The sequence below is a fragment of the Labeo rohita genome, chromosome 23 (genome assembly GCF_022985175.1).
Source record: "Labeo rohita strain BAU-BD-2019 chromosome 23, IGBB_LRoh.1.0, whole genome shotgun sequence".
In the NCBI taxonomy this organism is placed as follows: domain Eukaryota; kingdom Metazoa; phylum Chordata; class Actinopteri; order Cypriniformes; family Cyprinidae; genus Labeo; species Labeo rohita.
The window spans coordinates 19,085,876-19,103,839 of NC_066891.1; the positions used below are offsets into that span (position 1 = coordinate 19,085,876).

General features: G+C 35.3%; 1 protein-coding gene across 2 annotated transcripts; it reads right to left on the reverse strand.

Annotated features, from left to right (window-relative positions):
- Positions 1 to 2,217: 2,217 nt before the first annotated feature.
- slmapb (sarcolemma associated protein b) lies at positions 2,218 to 14,256 on the reverse strand. 2 transcript variants are annotated; one of them, XM_051097083.1, is made up of 10 exons: positions 14,029 to 14,256; positions 13,590 to 13,652; positions 11,992 to 12,117; positions 10,763 to 10,837; positions 10,369 to 10,674; positions 8,581 to 8,776; positions 5,372 to 5,531; positions 5,024 to 5,158; positions 3,452 to 3,539; positions 2,218 to 3,015 (listed from the first exon to the last, which is right to left on the reverse strand). In XM_051097083.1, exons 2-9 carry the CDS (start codon positions 13,639 to 13,641, stop codon positions 3,456 to 3,458), a joined length of 1,134 nt encoding a protein of 377 aa, XP_050953040.1. In that variant the 5' UTR covers positions 13,642 to 13,652; positions 14,029 to 14,256; the 3' UTR covers positions 2,218 to 3,015; positions 3,452 to 3,455. The 2 variants fall into 2 exon arrangements, with proteins under 2 accessions (XP_050953040.1, XP_050953039.1); XM_051097082.1 differs by lacking the exons at positions 3,452 to 3,539; positions 14,029 to 14,256 and adding an exon at positions 13,914 to 13,947.
- Positions 14,257 to 17,964: the final 3,708 nt, after the last annotated feature.

Sequence of the window (17,964 nt, forward strand, 5' to 3'; positions counted from 1 at the left end):
CAGAGGTGACCCCCAACAGAGGGAAAAACCACAGGGAAAAAAAAACAAAAAAAAAAAACAATTGGACTAGTTTTGTTTCACAGATCTGGCAACCCTGCATTGTATGTTATTGATGCACTAAAAAGAACCAGCTCACTTTTGTCACAAGACTCAGACTAACATTTGCTGAGCTCTCTGTTTTTTGATTCACAAAAAAGAACTGGATCATAAGAGTCATTTGTTGTAAGAATCAAGACTAACATTTGTCACACTCAGTGTTGCCAAGTCCGCAGTTGTTGGGGTTTAAGTCTATGGTTTAAAGCAATCTCTCTCTCTCTAGAGGGGAAAACCACAAAGAGACAAAAAATAAACACACAATTTGGCAAATTTTCAACAGCAATTGGGCTGGTTTTGTTTCACAAACCTGGCAACCCTGGTCACATTGTATATTTTTGATTCTCTAAAAAGAACAAGTTCACTTTTGTCTCAAGACTAACAATTGCTCTGCTTTGTTTTTTGATTCACTAAAAAGATCCGGTTCATAAGAGTCATTTGTTGTAAGACAACTCAAGATCAACACTAGTCACACTCAGTGCTGCCAAGTCTGCAGTTCTCCTGCAGGTTGTTTTTTTTTTTTTTTTTTGGTCCGCAATTGAAAGCGATCTCTCCATCTCGCTATTTCAAAGGAGGGACCCGCAACAGAGGAGTAATCCACAGAGAAAAAAAAAAAAAAAACCTGGTGACCCTGTAAATTTTTGATTCACTAAAAAGAACCAGCTCACTTTAGTCTCAAGACTTAAACTAACATTTGCTGTGCTCTGCTTTTTAATTCGCTACATTCATAAGAGTCATTTGTTAGAAAAATCAAGACTAACACTAGTCACACTTAGGGCTGCCAAGTCTGCAGTTGTGGTGCGTTTTTTTTTTTTTTTTTTTTTTTTTTTTTTTTTTTTTAAGTCCGCGGTATAAAGCGATCTCTCTATCTCTCTATTTCAAAGCAGGGGACTCCCGACTTAGGGGAAAACCATGGAAAAAAAAACAGATTGGGCTAGTTTTCAATAACACTTTGGCAGTTGTTGTTTAGCAAACCTGGCAACCCTGGTTACACTGCATGTTAATGATTCACTAAAAAGAACCCATTCATAAGAGTCTAAAGAATCGGACTAACAAGAATTAGTTATAATTTACGTTCTGTACATGTGAATTAAACTGTAGTGGTCAAATTGTATACTGCAAGGACAACTGAAGAAAAACATATTAGTTCACTCCTGAATTAATTTCCTGATAATTTACTTACCCTCATGTCACCCAAAATGTTCATATCTTTCTTACTTCAGTCGAAAAGAAATGGTTTTTGAGGAAAACCTTTCAGGTTTTTTCTTCATATAGTGGACTTCAATGGTGTACAACGGGTTGAAGGTCCAAACTGCAGTTTCATAGCAACTTTAAAGAGCTCTACACAATCCCAGTCGAGGAATAAGGGTCTTATCTAGCAAAATGATCATTTTTTAAAAAAGTTAAACATTTAATATACTTTTTAACCACAAATGTTCATCTTGCACTAGCTTGAACTCACACATTACAGTCACGTAGGAAAGGTCACACGTGGTTAGTTGGTTAATTTTCTCCTCCAACTTCAAAATCATCCGACATTGTTGTTTTACCTTTTTTTGTAAAGGGCGTTTGACTTTCTTTCCACGTTTTGTAAACACTGTGTGGTACTTCCACCTACGTCACGCATGACCTTTCCAACGTGACTATGTAATGTGTGAAGTTGTGGATGCAGAGCTAGTGCAAGACGTGCATTTGTGGTTAAAAAGTACGTAAAATGTCTTTTTTTTTTTTTTTTTTTTAAGAAAACCGATTATTTCACTAGAATCTTTTCACTAGACTTTTATTCCTCAGCTGGGATTGTTTAAGAGCCTTTTAAAGCTGCACTGAAACTGCAATTTGGACCTACATCCCATTGGGCACCACTGAAGTCCACTATATGGAGAAAAATCCTGGAATATTTTCTTCAAAAACTTTTGAGCTGAAGAAAGACATGAACATCTTGGGTGGATAGGGGTGAGTAAATTATAAGAAAATTGTAATTCTGGAGTGAAATAATTCTATAAACAACATGTTATTTAATCGCACCGAATGTTTACAAATTGACCCTACTGCAAAGTGATCGAAATACAATTCTGCTGATATGCATAAATAAGTGTATAAAAATTAAACAGGGACTTAATAGGGTTGAACTCCACTTTTGCTGATTTATTGTAATTATGATATTTGTTAGATCAGGTAGTTTTTCCTCTGTACAAGTAATAAACATAATAATCATAAACACTCTATTATAGGTCTTTTTAGGACACATTAACGCTCTAATGTCCCAAGTGAACAGTGCTTATTATCATCATCATCATCATCATCATTAATATGTCAAATCCTTATCACAATAAAGTACAGTGCATAGACTAATCACTAATGGCTTTGTATAAGGTGCAAGGACACAAACACGTTATATGGCAGATTTAGCCACAGAAAACTTAATGGACCGCAATGGTCTTGAATGTGTTATTGCAGTGGGCTTCGCAATTCTGAATCAGTTCTCATGAACGTGTCCATTCAGGGAGGTATAAAGGTTTATCTAAGGTTAAGTTATATAAGGCAATTCACTAAGTGTTTGTTTGGCAAAGCAACGGTGTTCGATAAAATATCTGTTATTAGTCAGATACTTCAAAATGCTATGCATACAGAATCTCTACTTTAAAAAATGATATATGGTGCAAATGAAAAAGTTGTGACAGTATTATTCTAAGTCCTTCAATACTCGAGTAAGAAGTTGCATTTAACACTCGTTACTCAAACTACACAGACTAAAAGGACACAAATGTCAACACGTTTGAGAAACATTTACTAGGTATGCATGTCACGGTGCGTGTGTTTGTTACTGGTTCATCACGTTGTTCATTTTGAGGTCTTTGTAAGCAAATACCCCGTCACGGCGATGGTTACAGCAGCGACGGGCATCCACCGGATCCATTTCCCCTGCAAGAACAAACACACAGATGACATCATCTGTAGTACCGCATCACCTATCAGAACACGTTTACAATCAAAGGATGCACATGAGCCGAGACGGAGACATGAAAGCCACAAGGACAGGACGCGGAGAAGCTGAGGTCAGGACACACAAGACGAGGACGGCGGAGGATGTACGGTGGAGGACAAAGAGAGCCGGGATGCCTCAGAGCTACGCTGGAAAACTACAACCTACAAAATGGAGTTGACTGGTTAGAGACACTTGTTAGTGTGCGTCTTAGAATACAAAAGCGGACCTGTAGTAGGGAAACAGAGGCATTTTGCAGACGACCGGACAGTATTTGGTAGCTTAAGCTGAGAGAATTGTTTAGTGGTCATGCATAGCCCTGAGGATGATGGATGCTTAAGCAGAGGAATGAGACGGGACAGGAGCACTGTGTACCTTTCTACCACAATGGGCCCAAGCACCAATACAGCAAAGCCAGGACAAGGCCGATGGCTACGGCTAGGATGGGCTGCAATAAAGACAGCTAAAGGAGGGAAGGGAGGGATATTACTGAATGAGTGGCTTGTGTTTATGTTCGCTATTATTGGATTGGTGAATTTAACTGTCATCAAGATAAGGAAATAAAAAGGTGAAGTGTATAATTGTTTTATTGTTAAAACTCTTCCCCTTTTCCAGGTTAATGTGCAGAGACAACACAGATGTTTGTTTAAATGTGATGTTCAACGTTTCCTTGGATAATTTATTTTTTAAATAAAATAACATAAAATAAAAAATAAATAGAAAATAAAAAATAAAATAAAATAACACTAGCTATAAATTTAGGATGTTACCCTTGGATAATTTATTTTTAAAATAAAATAAAATAATAAAATAAAACAAAATAAAATAAAATAAAATAAAATAAATCCAGGGTGTTTCCCTTGGATAATTATTTTTTAACACAACACAACACAACACAACACAACACAACACAACACAACACAACACAACACAACACAACACAACACAACACAACACAACACAACAAACACATAAATTTAGGATGTTTCCCTTGGATAATTTAAAATTAAATAAAATAAAATAAAATAAATCCAGAGTGTTTCCCTTGGATAATTAATTTTTAAAATAACATAACATAACATAACATAACATAACATAACATAACATAACATAACATTTAGGATGTTTCCCTTGGATAATGTTTTTTTTTTAAATAAAACAAAATAAAATAAAATAAAATAAAAAAATAATCCAGGTTGTTTCCCTTGGATAATTTATTTTTAAAATAAAATAAAAAAAATAAAATAAAATAAAATAATACAAAAATATATATAAATAAAAAAAATAAAAAATAATAAAAAATACAAAACTGCTATAGATCTAGGGTGTTTCCATTAAACAATTTATTTGTAAAATAAAATAAAATAAAAGATAAAATAAATACTAGTTATAAATCCAGGGTGTTTCCCTTGAATAATTTATTTATAAAAAAATAAAATAAAATAAAAAAATACTAGCTATAAATCTAGGATGTTTCCCTTGGATAATTTAGTTTTTAAAAAAAAAATAATAAAAAAAAGTAAGAGTATAAATATTTATACATATATACAATATATATATTTATATACATGAAACTGCTAGAAAAATATTAAATGAAATATTAAAAACTGTGGTTTTCTTCCTGGTTTTTGTATTTTGTATGTATTTTCTGTTGTCACATGGAATTGTGGGGAGGATTTATTGTATTTGGGGAAACCTGTTTGGAAACAGTCTGCAATTCAGTTTGGTGTCGTTGTTGGCCACAGAAATTACACACTTCACCTTCAGGCTATACAAAATGTTTAAACAAACTGTCAGAAGTGCATTGTCAAACAAATGATGCTATGTTTTTCAGCGTTGATTTCAAGGGCAAAACAACAACGCAATATGTGCACTTTCCTCTTGAACTGTCCCTATTGTCAGTGCCCCTGTTGTTGAACATCAGCATTACGTGGATTGAACACTCACATGGTTTTCTTTGTCCTGCAGAAGCCTCAGGCGCTCTTGGCTCTGCTGCAGCTCCAAAGTGAAGGAGCGTTTCTCCTCCTCTGCATTCTCATACTTCTCCCTGAGGCCTGACAGCTCTGCCTGGATCTCCTCATACTAAGAGCAAAAAAGAGAAAGAGAGTTAGGAATCTTTCACAAGGAGCAATGAGCCTAGTCAATAACACACACACACACATACATACATACATACACACACACTCTCTGTATCCAGGGGCCAGGTCTTTTTTTAGGAGCAGAGCTCTTTTGTGACATGCCTGCTAATGAGTCTAAGCTCTACTTTCTTTCTTTCTCAACTACGATGGGAATAACCTCTTTCTGCAGTTCTTTGATCCTGCTATTGCTTTGCTCCAGCTGGCTGGTGGCTTTCTGGTGTTCCTCTTGCAGGACGCTCAGCCGTTTCTCCAGGTCCACCTGCGTCTTCTCCAGTGTCTTGACCGTGTTGCTCAGGCCTGTGTTCTGTTTCTTGGAACTGTTGGCAAATTCCAGAGAGACTGCATCATCATTACATGCACTCTTCTCTTATTTAACTCTTTCCCCACCAAACACAGAATTTTCCAGGTTTTTATGTTTTCACTGTTATGTGCTAGGGGGCGATATATTACGCATCTCCTCTTAATGAGTCCAGAATCTCCCGAGCAAAAACACAGGTGAGGAAGATGCAGAAACAAACAATCTCATATGTAAACGGATGCATTTGAAAAGTAATGCGATCATCAACAATTAACAGCATCTAAATGAAAGCTGCCTAATGTTACCGAGTGAAATGCCAATCCAGGAAGTGGTAAAGGACTGTGAAGCTTTGGGAGCGATGATGGAAGCTATCTACTGTATCTATGCTTTGATCAACACACTGAATATGATCCAGATTTAGTATTTGATAAAAATGTTTTTTTTTTGTTTTGTTTTCAGCTTTTTGTTCAAAATGTTGCTTTTTAATGAACATTATGTTTTGTTATCATCAATATTATTATCAAATTTTAGTGAAAATTACCAAAAATGCAAGGCTGGCAACTTTTTTTTTCAAAAACGCCAGCAGGGAAAGAGTTAAAGGTGAAGTGTAGGGCTGTGTATTGGTTCAGATTTCACGATTCGATTCAACTCCAATCCTGATGTGGTTCAATTTGATATTGATTCATTTGCATAGATATCCAAAGCAGAAGCATATACCAATTTTGTAAAAGGAAAAAAAATTCTTTTAAAAGAAAGAGATACAGGGAACCCTGCAGGTTTGTGCACTACTGTAATATTAAAGGTTATATTTAGCCTAAATTCAATTGCTGTTTATTTTTAGATATAATAATCAACACTGAATTTCGTACAAACATTTAAATTGCACATAAGGTTGTTTTATAAATCAAGTATTAAAAACATGAGTGTGTTTTTACTCCATTAAAATACAAAAATTTTGTTTTAATGACCGAATTATTCAACACAAGTCTCTAAAGTGATCTATCACAACACATTAAAGAGCATCAAAACAACATTTGTTTGACTTTCATGGTACAATTGACAGAATTTGAGAGCTGAGAGTTTGTTTCACATTAAAAGTAGCATACAATGCTTAATGAGATTACTGGCGACCTATTATGCCCCTTTTTACAAGATGTAATATAAGTCTCAGGTGTCCCCAGATTGTGTCTGTGAAGTTTCAGCTCCAAATACCCCACAGATCATTTCTGTGAAGCAGAAGCAGAAACACACTGTTTTCGCGCATGGCTCTTTAAATGCAAATGAGCTGCTGCTCCCCGCCCCCTTTTCCAGAATAGGACTGTGCCTTTACAGCTCGTACCTAAGATACTGTTTGGTGGGGAAAGAGTTAAATAAGAGAAGAGTGCATGTAATGATGATGCAGATAAAAAACATCTGTTTGGTTTTAATTATGTCTATCGTGTTGAAATCATGCGTTTTATAGCCATACTAGTTTAAAATTCTGATATACAGTTTTCTAAGACGAGAAAGAAAGGTCTTATCTAGCGAACGTTCCGTAATTTTTTCCTCAAAAAAAAAAAAAAAAAAAAAAGTATACTTTTTAAGCCCAAACGCTCATGTAGCACAGGCTCTGGGATGCGCGCTCACGATGCTACGAATTAGTGATGGGTTGTTCTTGAAGGATTCATTCATTTTGAATGAATCTTTAATGTGACTCAGGAAGAACGAGTCGTCTCGGGGAGTGATTCGTTCAGTCAACGTCCTATTAGGTTCTGTACTGGAATTAGTTCACCTGTTGTAGTGTGATCAGTGTTTGTGTAAGCAGTAGATGTGTTAGAGAAGTAACACGTAATATTTTAATTATATTTTGAAAAAAAAAAAATGAAATTACTATTATTAAAAAAGATTTTTTTGGTGACTCTAATTGGTGTTCTGAGCTTTTCTGTGTAGCCCACAGAATAGTTAGCATGCTTTGCTTGAACTTTCACCATGGAGTTAGAACTGGTACATCATTGTCGCTTGCGAAAACACAATGGTGGCGCCATGGGTGAAAACGTGCAGATTAAGAGGCGGTAATATTATAATAAGATCCCTTTACCACGTCATGGGGAAAGCGAAATCTGAGTAGCTCATTATTTTTTCACATGCTTGCAAAAAAAGCTTTACCAAAATAAAGTTACTGGGTTGTCCTTTTTATGTTTTCTGGGTTGGTAAATGCACCGGGGACCCAGTTATAGCACTTAAACACGGAAAAAGTCAGATTTTCATGACATGTACCCTATAAATATTTTTTTCTATCCCATTTTAACATCTAATGATAAGTGAACCTATATGAATAATTCACCCAGAAATAAATATTCCAACGTTCCTCACTCATCCTCATGTTGTTCCTTACCTGTATGTTTTTTCCTCATGCCAAAAAAATTATAATGTTTTCTCAAACTCCCCAATAAACCAAAAAGAACCATCAAAGCACTAAAGTAGTAGTTCATATGAACTCCAAAAATCATGGGGTTAATGACATGCTGTTAACCCGAAGACATGTCACACAACAATCTGAGGGTATATAAAGACAGTAAATAAAGACAGAATTATAATTTTTGGGTGAACTATCCCTATAATTTCCCTAAGAAATTTTAAACATTGTGGTTAAACATTAAAAATTGGTGTCTTTGAACATGTCTGACATGACAACACTGACTCAACTAATAGCAAGAGTTTAGAGTGGGAATCTGTTTGAACAGTCCATTTTAAAACAGTTTGCAATTACATTTGGTGCTTTTAGCGGCACGGAAATGACACACTTCACCTTCAAAGTACACTCTTACAATAAAATGCTTCACGATGCCATAGAAGAACCTTTTTTGTCTAAATGGTTCCATAAAGAGCCTTTAACATCTGAAGAACCTTTGTTTCACAAAAGGTTCTTTGTGGTGAAAGAAGGTTTTACAGATTATAAAAAGGTAAAAAAGAGATGGTTCTTTAAAGAACCTTTGACTTTGTGGAAGCAAAAATGGTTCTTCTATGGCATGTGAAGAACCTTTTAAAGCACCTTTATTTTTAAGAGTGTAACTGCATATTATACAGACCTGTCCAGCTCTTTCTCCAGCTGCTGTTGTTTCTTCAGTAGCTGTTCTTTCTCTGAGCGCAGGGTGCTGCTCTCACTCTGCAGGCTGATCTTCTCTTTCTGCTGTTTATCAGCCAGCTGCTCTCTCTCTGACCTCAGAGACGCAACCTCCCTCCTCAGGCTCTCACAGTCCTTCTGCAGCCGCTCCAGCTCACTCGCTGCACCACACACACACACACACACACACACACGTCTGGTTTATTATCCTTGTGGGGACTCTCCATAGGTGCAATGGTTTTTATACTCTCCACACTGTATTTTCTATCCCCTTACCCTAACCCTACCCCTAAACCTAACCCTTACAGAAAACTTTCTGCATTTTTACTTTCTCAAAAAAACTCATTCTGTATGATTTATAAGCTTTTGTACCCATGGGGACCTCAAGCCAGTCCCCACAATGTCAAAAATTTCAGGTTTTACTATCCTTGTGGGGACATTTGGTCCCCACAATGTAGCAAAAACAAGTACACACACACACACACACACACAATTAAAAAAATACCCAAAGACAAGCACACAAATGCACAGAGCTAGCACATGTGCGCGCACACACACAAAAACACTGACTCACGACGCTACTCTGTTACATAACGATGGAAGTGATGTGAGAAATGTGAGTCATCTTCTGAATATCTGTCGGATTACTGCAAACACTGCTCTGACTGTTGTTAGATGAACCTAGGGCTTGATTTGTAACCTCCACAAACACATTATATCATTTGTCAGTTTCTGAGAAGGGAGGACAAATTCCCCGAAGAGATCATGAATATGGGAAAGACATAAAAAGAGCCTTAATTTAACTGAGACAAAAGATCAAATTTTTGCCTGATGAGATTATAGTTATGTTTTTTTATTTTTATTTTTTTTTATTTTTATTAATTTGTTTCAGTAAAATCTTAAAATCCTAATCCTTTTTTTTTTTTTCAAAGGAAATAGGATTTTCTTAATTTGTATCTTGATAAAATGAACACTTTCAATATTGCACATCAATGTTTACATTATTATTATTATTATTATTACTCACAATTAATCGCATCCAAAATAGGTTTTTGTTTACATAATATACAATGTGTGTACATTTATTATGTATATAATATTTAATATAATATAAATTATAATAATATAAATATATACATATGTAAATACATGCAAATATTTTAAAATATATACTGTTTGTCTGTGTATTTATATATACATATTAAATATACACAGTACACACACATATTACACAAAAACTTAATTTGGATGCAATTACTCGTGATTAATCATTCAATAGCAGTATTATTATTATTATTATTATTATTATTATTTATATGCTCAGAAAATCTGATGTGTTAATGCCAATTAGATTTTTTTTTATTTAGTATTTTTAATAGAGGTATTGTTTTTAATTTGTAACATAGCTGTTGTTGTTGTTGTGGTTGTTATTATTATAAGATTATTATAAAATTCTTATTTGTTAATGCTAGTTTTGATTACTCATATTTAGTATTTTTATCGTATAGTTATTATTATTACTACCACGAATCCTACTACTAATAATAAATATGACGATGATGATGATGATGGTTATTATTATTATTATTATTATTATTATCATCATCCTCATCAAATCCAATACACATATTAATGTGGAAGTATAAACACACATGAATTTGCATTTAGGTTTAGCACAATATATGAATGAGAAACGTTGATGTCCTCACATAATTTTATGATTTTTTTTAGTGATCTGTGGGGTTGTGGATACCTTGTTGTTTGGCAGCTCTGTCTCTCTGCTGGTTCTGCTGCTGGTGACTGGCCTGTACACTGTCAAGCTCACGCTCGTACTTGTTTGCAGCCAACTGCCATTTTTCCAGCTCTGAAGTTAGCGTTGCTAGGTTCCCCTTCAGCGCACTGACCTCATGCTCTCGCTCAGCTGCTGTTTTCTCCATAGTACGGCGCAACACCTGCACTTCCTCCTGAGCCGTGTGCGCTTCCTGTCGCAAGCTGAAGACTGCGCTGTCCTTCTGATCCCTGAGATTCTCCATGTCATCCTGCAGCTTCTGGAGCTGAGCTGAATGCATACAGACACATAAAGACCATATGGTATATCACATTGTTTAGCAATATAACTTAGGACATACACACCCTCCTTGACTTACTCTGTAAGACCTTTATCTGTTTTGCAGACTCCTCCGCTTGCTGCTTATTGGCCCTTTTCTCCTCCTCCAATAGACCTGTAATACACAGCAAAGGACATTAGGGGGACCTGTTGAGCATGACAGCCATTTCAAAATAATATCACAAGCTTATCCAGCATATGTACAGTTGAGGTCAAACGTTTACATCCCCCTTTCAGATTCATTAAAAATGTTAATTATTTTACCAAAATAAGAGGGATCATACAAAATGCAAGTTATTGTTTATTTAGTACTGACCTGAATAAGATATTTCACATAAAAGATGTTTACATTTAGTCCACAAGAGAAAATAATAGTTAAATTTATAAAAATGACCCAGTTCAAAAGTTTACATACACTTGATACAGCATTTTTTTGTATTTGAACCCTTTTCCACAATGACTGTATAATTTTGAGATCCTTCTTTTCACACTGAGGACAACTGAGCGACTCGTATGCAATCATTTCAGAAGATTCGAATGCTCACTGATTTTTCAGAAGGACAAACAATGCATTAAGAGCCAGGCAGTAAACACATTTTTGAATTTGAAGATCAGGGAACTTATTTTGTCTTCTGGGAAACATGTAAGCATCTTCTGTAGCCTCTGAAGGGCAGTACTAAATGAAAAAAAAAATTATATTTAGGCAAAATAAGAAAAATGTACACATCTCCATTCTGTTCAAAAGTTTTCACCCCCTGGCTCTTAATGCATGTTTTTTCCTTCTAAAGCATCAGTGAGTGTTTGAACCTTCTGTAATAGTTGCGTATGAGTCCCTCAGTTGTCCTCAGTGTGAAAAGATGGATCTCAAAATCACACAGTCATTGTTGGAAAGGGTTCAAATACACAAAAATCCTGGAAAACCAAAGAATTTGTGGGACCTGAAGAATAGCGGGCAGTTCAACTGGTCAGGACAAACAAATCACTAAACAAAAAAACACAGCTGTGGATCATTCAGGTAACAGCACAGTACTAAGAATCAAGCGTATGTAAACTTTTGAACTGGGTCATTTTTATAAATTCAACTATTATTTTCTCAACACCCATTCACTGCCAATATAAAGCCTGGCAGAGACAGGACAGTTTTTAACATAACTCTGATCGTATTCGTCTGAGAGCAGAAAGTCATATACACCTAGGATGGCTTAAGGGTGTGTAAGTCATGGTGTAATTTTCATTGGGTGAGCCATCCCTTTACGGTTTTTCTTTTACCTTGGAGTTCAATACACTTGTGTTTGCCCGAGTTGGCCTGTTCATTGGCCTCCTGCAGTTCCTGGTTCAGCCGCTGGATGACCTTCTCAGACTCACTGGCCTCCACAGTGCTCCTGCTCAGCTCATCTGGAGAAATGATTACACATCCACCGCTGATGACATCTAATGGGAACTATTACATGCATAATTAGACACTATTATGGCGCTCTGCTGTCAGAAAATCACTCTTTCACCAACAGTTAATGGGTGATCTGTGTCTATCTCTGTATCAGCATCAATGAGTTGCATTTCAACTTCGCCGGACTGTTCTGCCCTCTGACGAAGTGCAAACCCTGTCTCCAAAGGTTAATTAAATCAGAATGAATCGCATGGTAATTTCCCTGGAGGTCAGAAAATGGGCCTATTCCATGAATTAATAACTTGACTCAGAATAGATCTATCCTAAAAACATAATGTCATCAGTAGGGTTTAAACTGGGATCTGGGGATGGCTGGGGTTTTTATAAATCTGCCATTTGATTAAAAGTTTTAAAAGTTCTAATGTAACACAGTGCCATTTCATAATGAATCTGAAAAGTTTTAAACTCCTACAAAAACATTAACAAAGATTTTCAACTGATCTATTACTCTGCAAAAGTTACATTTACTGGCTGTAATTTAGTTTGCCTAAACTTAGAAACAAACCCGCTTCCTCTAAATATGGGTTGCCGAAAACCAGGCCATCTTATCAAATGCTCCAGAAAGATATGACCTCATCTTACAACTCAAGGGTGTATACCATAAATGGCCCTATGAAGGACATATCATTGCAATCAGAGACACGTAATTCCACAAAATTGAACTTCACATGCCTCACTAGCATGACTAAGCTAAAATACCGAAGCCTTTGCAGGCCAAGCACAACTTCCAGAGCAGAGAGGCATTAACGTTTCATGAGGTATTGCGGTGGATAATGTTTATTGATGCCATTCTGCATCAAGAACTCAAGCAGCAGGGTACGAGGACACATAGGAACGCTCTGGCCTAATTTATTTTTGAGTGTGTGGAGAAAGATAGACATACAGACAGGAAGACAAAGTCAGACGGACATTTCCATCATGATTAAAGTATTAGCACAGACAGGAAAACCGTTCTAGCCAAAATCATTCCATTGCAACTAATGATAACAAAACACTGCCATGCATGATTAAATTGGGCATAATAAAATTATTTTTGCAAAACAAAAGGTTTTATTCATTGAACTACTGAAAAGCACTGCAAAATATAGGTATAGCCAAATAAAACACATATTTTACAGAAATGTCACATAATAAATATGAATCCATGTTAAAAATAATTAAAATGCACTATAAAAATAATTAATGTAGTATTAAAAAAAAAAAACATAACAGAGGCTTAATCCAATTCTACTCAAAAATAACTTACATTGTCAATCTATATTTTAGACCACAGTACTGTAAACAAAATAAAAAATACTTAAAAAAAAAAACAAGGTTTACTAGCCTATAAATGAATGCCTAAGGGGACATTAAAGCACTATAGTTTGCTTCAAAACACTTAAGCAACTATAGAAACTCAAGTGCAGTAATGTGATTTTACCTTTGATCAGAGACACTTTATTAATAGGATCTTTCAGCTTCTGCTCCTCCATTGTTTTCCGCACTGTAATAGAGCATGGAGCAATTATGTTAATATTACTGTAAAATATTAACTTTAGCTATTTTTTAAGATATCAAAGTAATCGGCATGAACAATAAAGAAATTAATCACAAATATCCAGGTGATGCCAATTATGGCTTAGCTAGTTAATGAGGCGGAAAACGAAAAAAAATAATCACACTTTTCCAAACACAGCAACAGATTTGTGAGGAAACAAACAAAGTCTTTATCTTCTCCAGTTTAAAACGTCAAATTATAGCTTACATTCAAAGCATAACGTCATGCCAGTTATATAATACAGCTTAGCCTCATTGTATCAATTAAGACGACTACTGATCACCTTCACCCAAGTCTGAGCACTATAAACAGATGCCGTTACCTGAAGACTCGTGATGTCACTTCAGCCGGTGCCGAAACAGAGCTGCAATATTCAAGCTTCTTTAACTATCGATTCGCTCCCGTGATGAGAACTGGACGAGTCTATTCTGAGGCGCAGGGGGGCACTGACGCATCTAAATATCTTGTCTGGGGGTTCACCTGACAAACACAGACAGTAAAACGGTTGCCTGGAAAAGACTATCGTGTAGAAGCGCTGCACTAGTATATTGCAATCTAAGGGGTCGCTTTCTTTGTGAAAATTATTTGTATGCGTCGTCATCTGACGCCCCCCTGGAGGTGGTGGTCTGGAGGTCTCGCTCACATGGGCATACAAGCGTCCTGAGGCATCTAAAAAGAGGCTGCAGCTGCATGGTAGAATACACTCAGGCCCATTGTTTCACTCATTAGGGCGTCTCTTATGTAAAAACGGTTAACAATAGTGGTCATTCGTGCTTGTATCAGTGCCAACTGCCAACCAAAGCACTGTGGTTTGAGAAATTATAATATTAGTGGCATGTTAAGATGTCAATCACGTGACAAGTGCTCCGATCATTTGAAGGTGACTAGTCGATACATAATATACAGTAGCATGTAGTAACCAATACATGCATTTCTTGCTAGCAATGGTTTATAGTCACATTTATTAATATTTTAGAGGGTATTCAGATATAAACAACGCTGATTTTAAGTGCTAGGACGATAAGTATGGGTTTATTACCCTTACACTACCAGTCAAAAGTTTTTGAACAGTAAGATTTAAAAAAAATAAATAAATAAAAATAAAGTCTTTTCTGCTCACCAAGCCTGCATTTATTCAAAATACAGCAAAATAGTACATTTTTGAAATATTTTTACTATTTAGAATAACAGTTTTCTATTTGAATATATTTTAAAATGTAATTCATTTCTGTGATTAAAGCTGAATTTTCAGCATTATTACTCTTCAGTGTCATATGAACCTAAAGAAATCATTATAATATTATCTGAAATAAAAAGCTTTTTTAACATTATACACTATACTATTCAAAAACTTGGAGTCAGTATATTTTATTTAGGGAAGAAATTACATAAATTAATACTTTTATTTAGCAAGGATGCTTTAAATTGATCAAAAGTGATGAAAAAAGACTTTTATAATGTTACAAAAGATTTCTATTTCTGATAAATGCTGTTCTTCTGAACTTTCTTTTCATCAAAGAACCTTAAAAAATATACTCAGCTGTTTTCAGCATAATAATAAAAAATATATCTTTTGAGCAGCAAATCAGAATCATGTGACTGGAGTAATGATGCTAAAAATTCAGCTTTGAAATCACAGGAATAAATTACGTTTTTAAATATTATAATATATATATATATATATATAAATTTCAAATAGAAAACAGTTATTTTAAATAGTAAAAATATTTCAAAATTGTACTGTTTTTGCTGTATTTTGGATCAAATAAATGCAGCAGAAAAGACATTAAATTAAAAAAACAATAAAGCAAAAACATTAAAAACAAATCTTACTGTTCAAAATCTTGACTGGTAGTGTTTGTTTGGATAGATAGATAGATAGATAGATAGACAGATAGACAGACAGACAGACAGATAGATAGATAGATAGACAGACAGACAGACAGATAGATAGATAGATAGATAGACAGACAGACAGATAGATAGATAGACAGACAGACAGACAGACAGACAGATAGATAGATAGATAGATAGATAGATAGATAGATAGATACATAGATCGATCGATAGACAGATAGATAGACAGACAGACAGATAGATAGATAGATAGATAGACAGACAGACAGATAGATAGATAGACAGACAGACAGACAGACAGATAGATAGATAGATAGATAGATACATAGATACATAGATCGATCGATAGACAGATAGATAGACAGACAGACAGACAGACAGACAGACCGATCGATCGATCGATCGACCGACAGACAGACAGACAGACAGACAGACAGACAGACAGACAGATAGATGGATAGATAGATAGATTAGACATAAACATTGAATTTCCAGTGCCATCCCTTTAAATCTCTTTATGAAATAATTATGTTTTCTCCTTCAGGCTGACTTATGGTGGCTACATTTTCTAAATTTGTCCAACCAAGGCAACTGAGGTGGAACTAAGAGAGTTTGCCATGCTCAGAGGAAGACTGAAAGGGTTTGTATAGATCTTTCCTTTGTTGTCATGGTGACAGAGCAAACCTGTCTCATTCATAGTTCTTGTCCACGTAAGTGCTGACTCCACAAGATAGACTGAGAAAAATCAGACCCGATCACCAGCAGAGAATATCACCCGGCTTGAAGTGACCTTGTCCGGTGCCATCACTATAACCTTGAATCCTTGAAAGGGATGAGTCATGATCATAAATCTCTGCGATATAAGCATCTAGAGGCTTTAATGACAACAAAACGAAGCTGAGTTTGTCCAAGAATTGAGTCTAAAAATGATGTCTCAGGTGCCTGAATAATTCAGTGTTTTGTAGGGTAGATTACGAAGATTACACTATTTCTCTATCACTTCCGTTCTCTTTTATCCTCTCTAATATTTAAACTAAATATTTTTATATTCACTATTAAATACGCAAAGGTTTTTTTAGCATGTAATAAGGTTGTGTGTTTACAGTACATACATGCCCAGTCAATACATAACCGACCTTAAAGGGATAGTTCACCCAAAAATGAAAATCCTGTCATTAATTATTCACCCTCATGTTGTTCCAAACCTGTAAGACCTTTGTTTATCTTCGGAACAAAAATTAATATATTTTTGATGAAATCTGAGAGCTTTCTGACCCTGCATAGACAGCACCGCAACTACAACATTCAAGGCCCAGAAAGGTACTAAGGACACTGCGCATCAAAGAGTGATTACGGTGGAACCACTGATGTCACATGGACTATTTTATCAATGTCCTTACTACCTTTCTGGGTCTTGAGTGTGTCAATTGCATTGCTGTGTATGCAGGGTTAGAAAGCTCTAGGATTTGTTCAAAAATATCTTAAATTGTGTTCTGAAGATGAACGAAGGTCTTTCGGGTTTGGAACGACATGAGGGTGAGTAATTAATGACAGAATTTTCATTTTTGGGTGAACTATCCCTTTAAACCCTGATGAATGTTAGTTGTTTCAGTGTTAAAAAACAATGTTTACTGTTTTTTTTAAATGGTTAACAAAATACTTATAAATCAATGTTAAAATTTGAACAAGATTTATATGTTGAATCAACATACAAAAGAAATATCAACCTTTTTAATTATTATAATGATAATTATTATTATCTTACTATATTTTGATCATTAGTCCTCTTCAAATCAAATTTTCAATCATCATTAAAGGAGAAGTTCACTTCCAGAACAAAAATTTACAGATAATGTACTCACCCCCTTGTCATCCAAGATGTTCATGTCTTTCTTTCTTCAGTCGTAAAGAAATTATGTTTTTGAGGAAAACATTTCAGGAATTATCTCCATATAGTGGACTTCTATGGTGCCCCCGAGTTTGAACTTCAGAAATGCAGTTTAAAAGAAGAGCTCCACTTCCAGATCAACAATTTACAAATAATTTACTCACCTCCTTGTCATCCACGATGTTCATGTCTTTCTTCAGTCGTGAAGAAATTATGTTTTTTGAGGAAAACATTTCAGCATTTTTCCCCATATAATTGACTGATATGGTGCCCCGATTTTGAACTTACAAAAGGCAGTTAAAATGCGGCTTCAAACGATCCCAAATGCGGTTGTAAATGATCCTAGCCGAGGAAGAAGGGTCTTATCTAGCGAAATGATTGGTTATTTACATGAAAAAATGCTATTTAAATACTTTTTATTCTCAAATGCTTGTCTTGCCTTGCAGTCCTTGAACTCTGTGTACTCTGGCTCAAGACAGGGTATGTCGAAAAACCGTACAGCTGACTGTATTT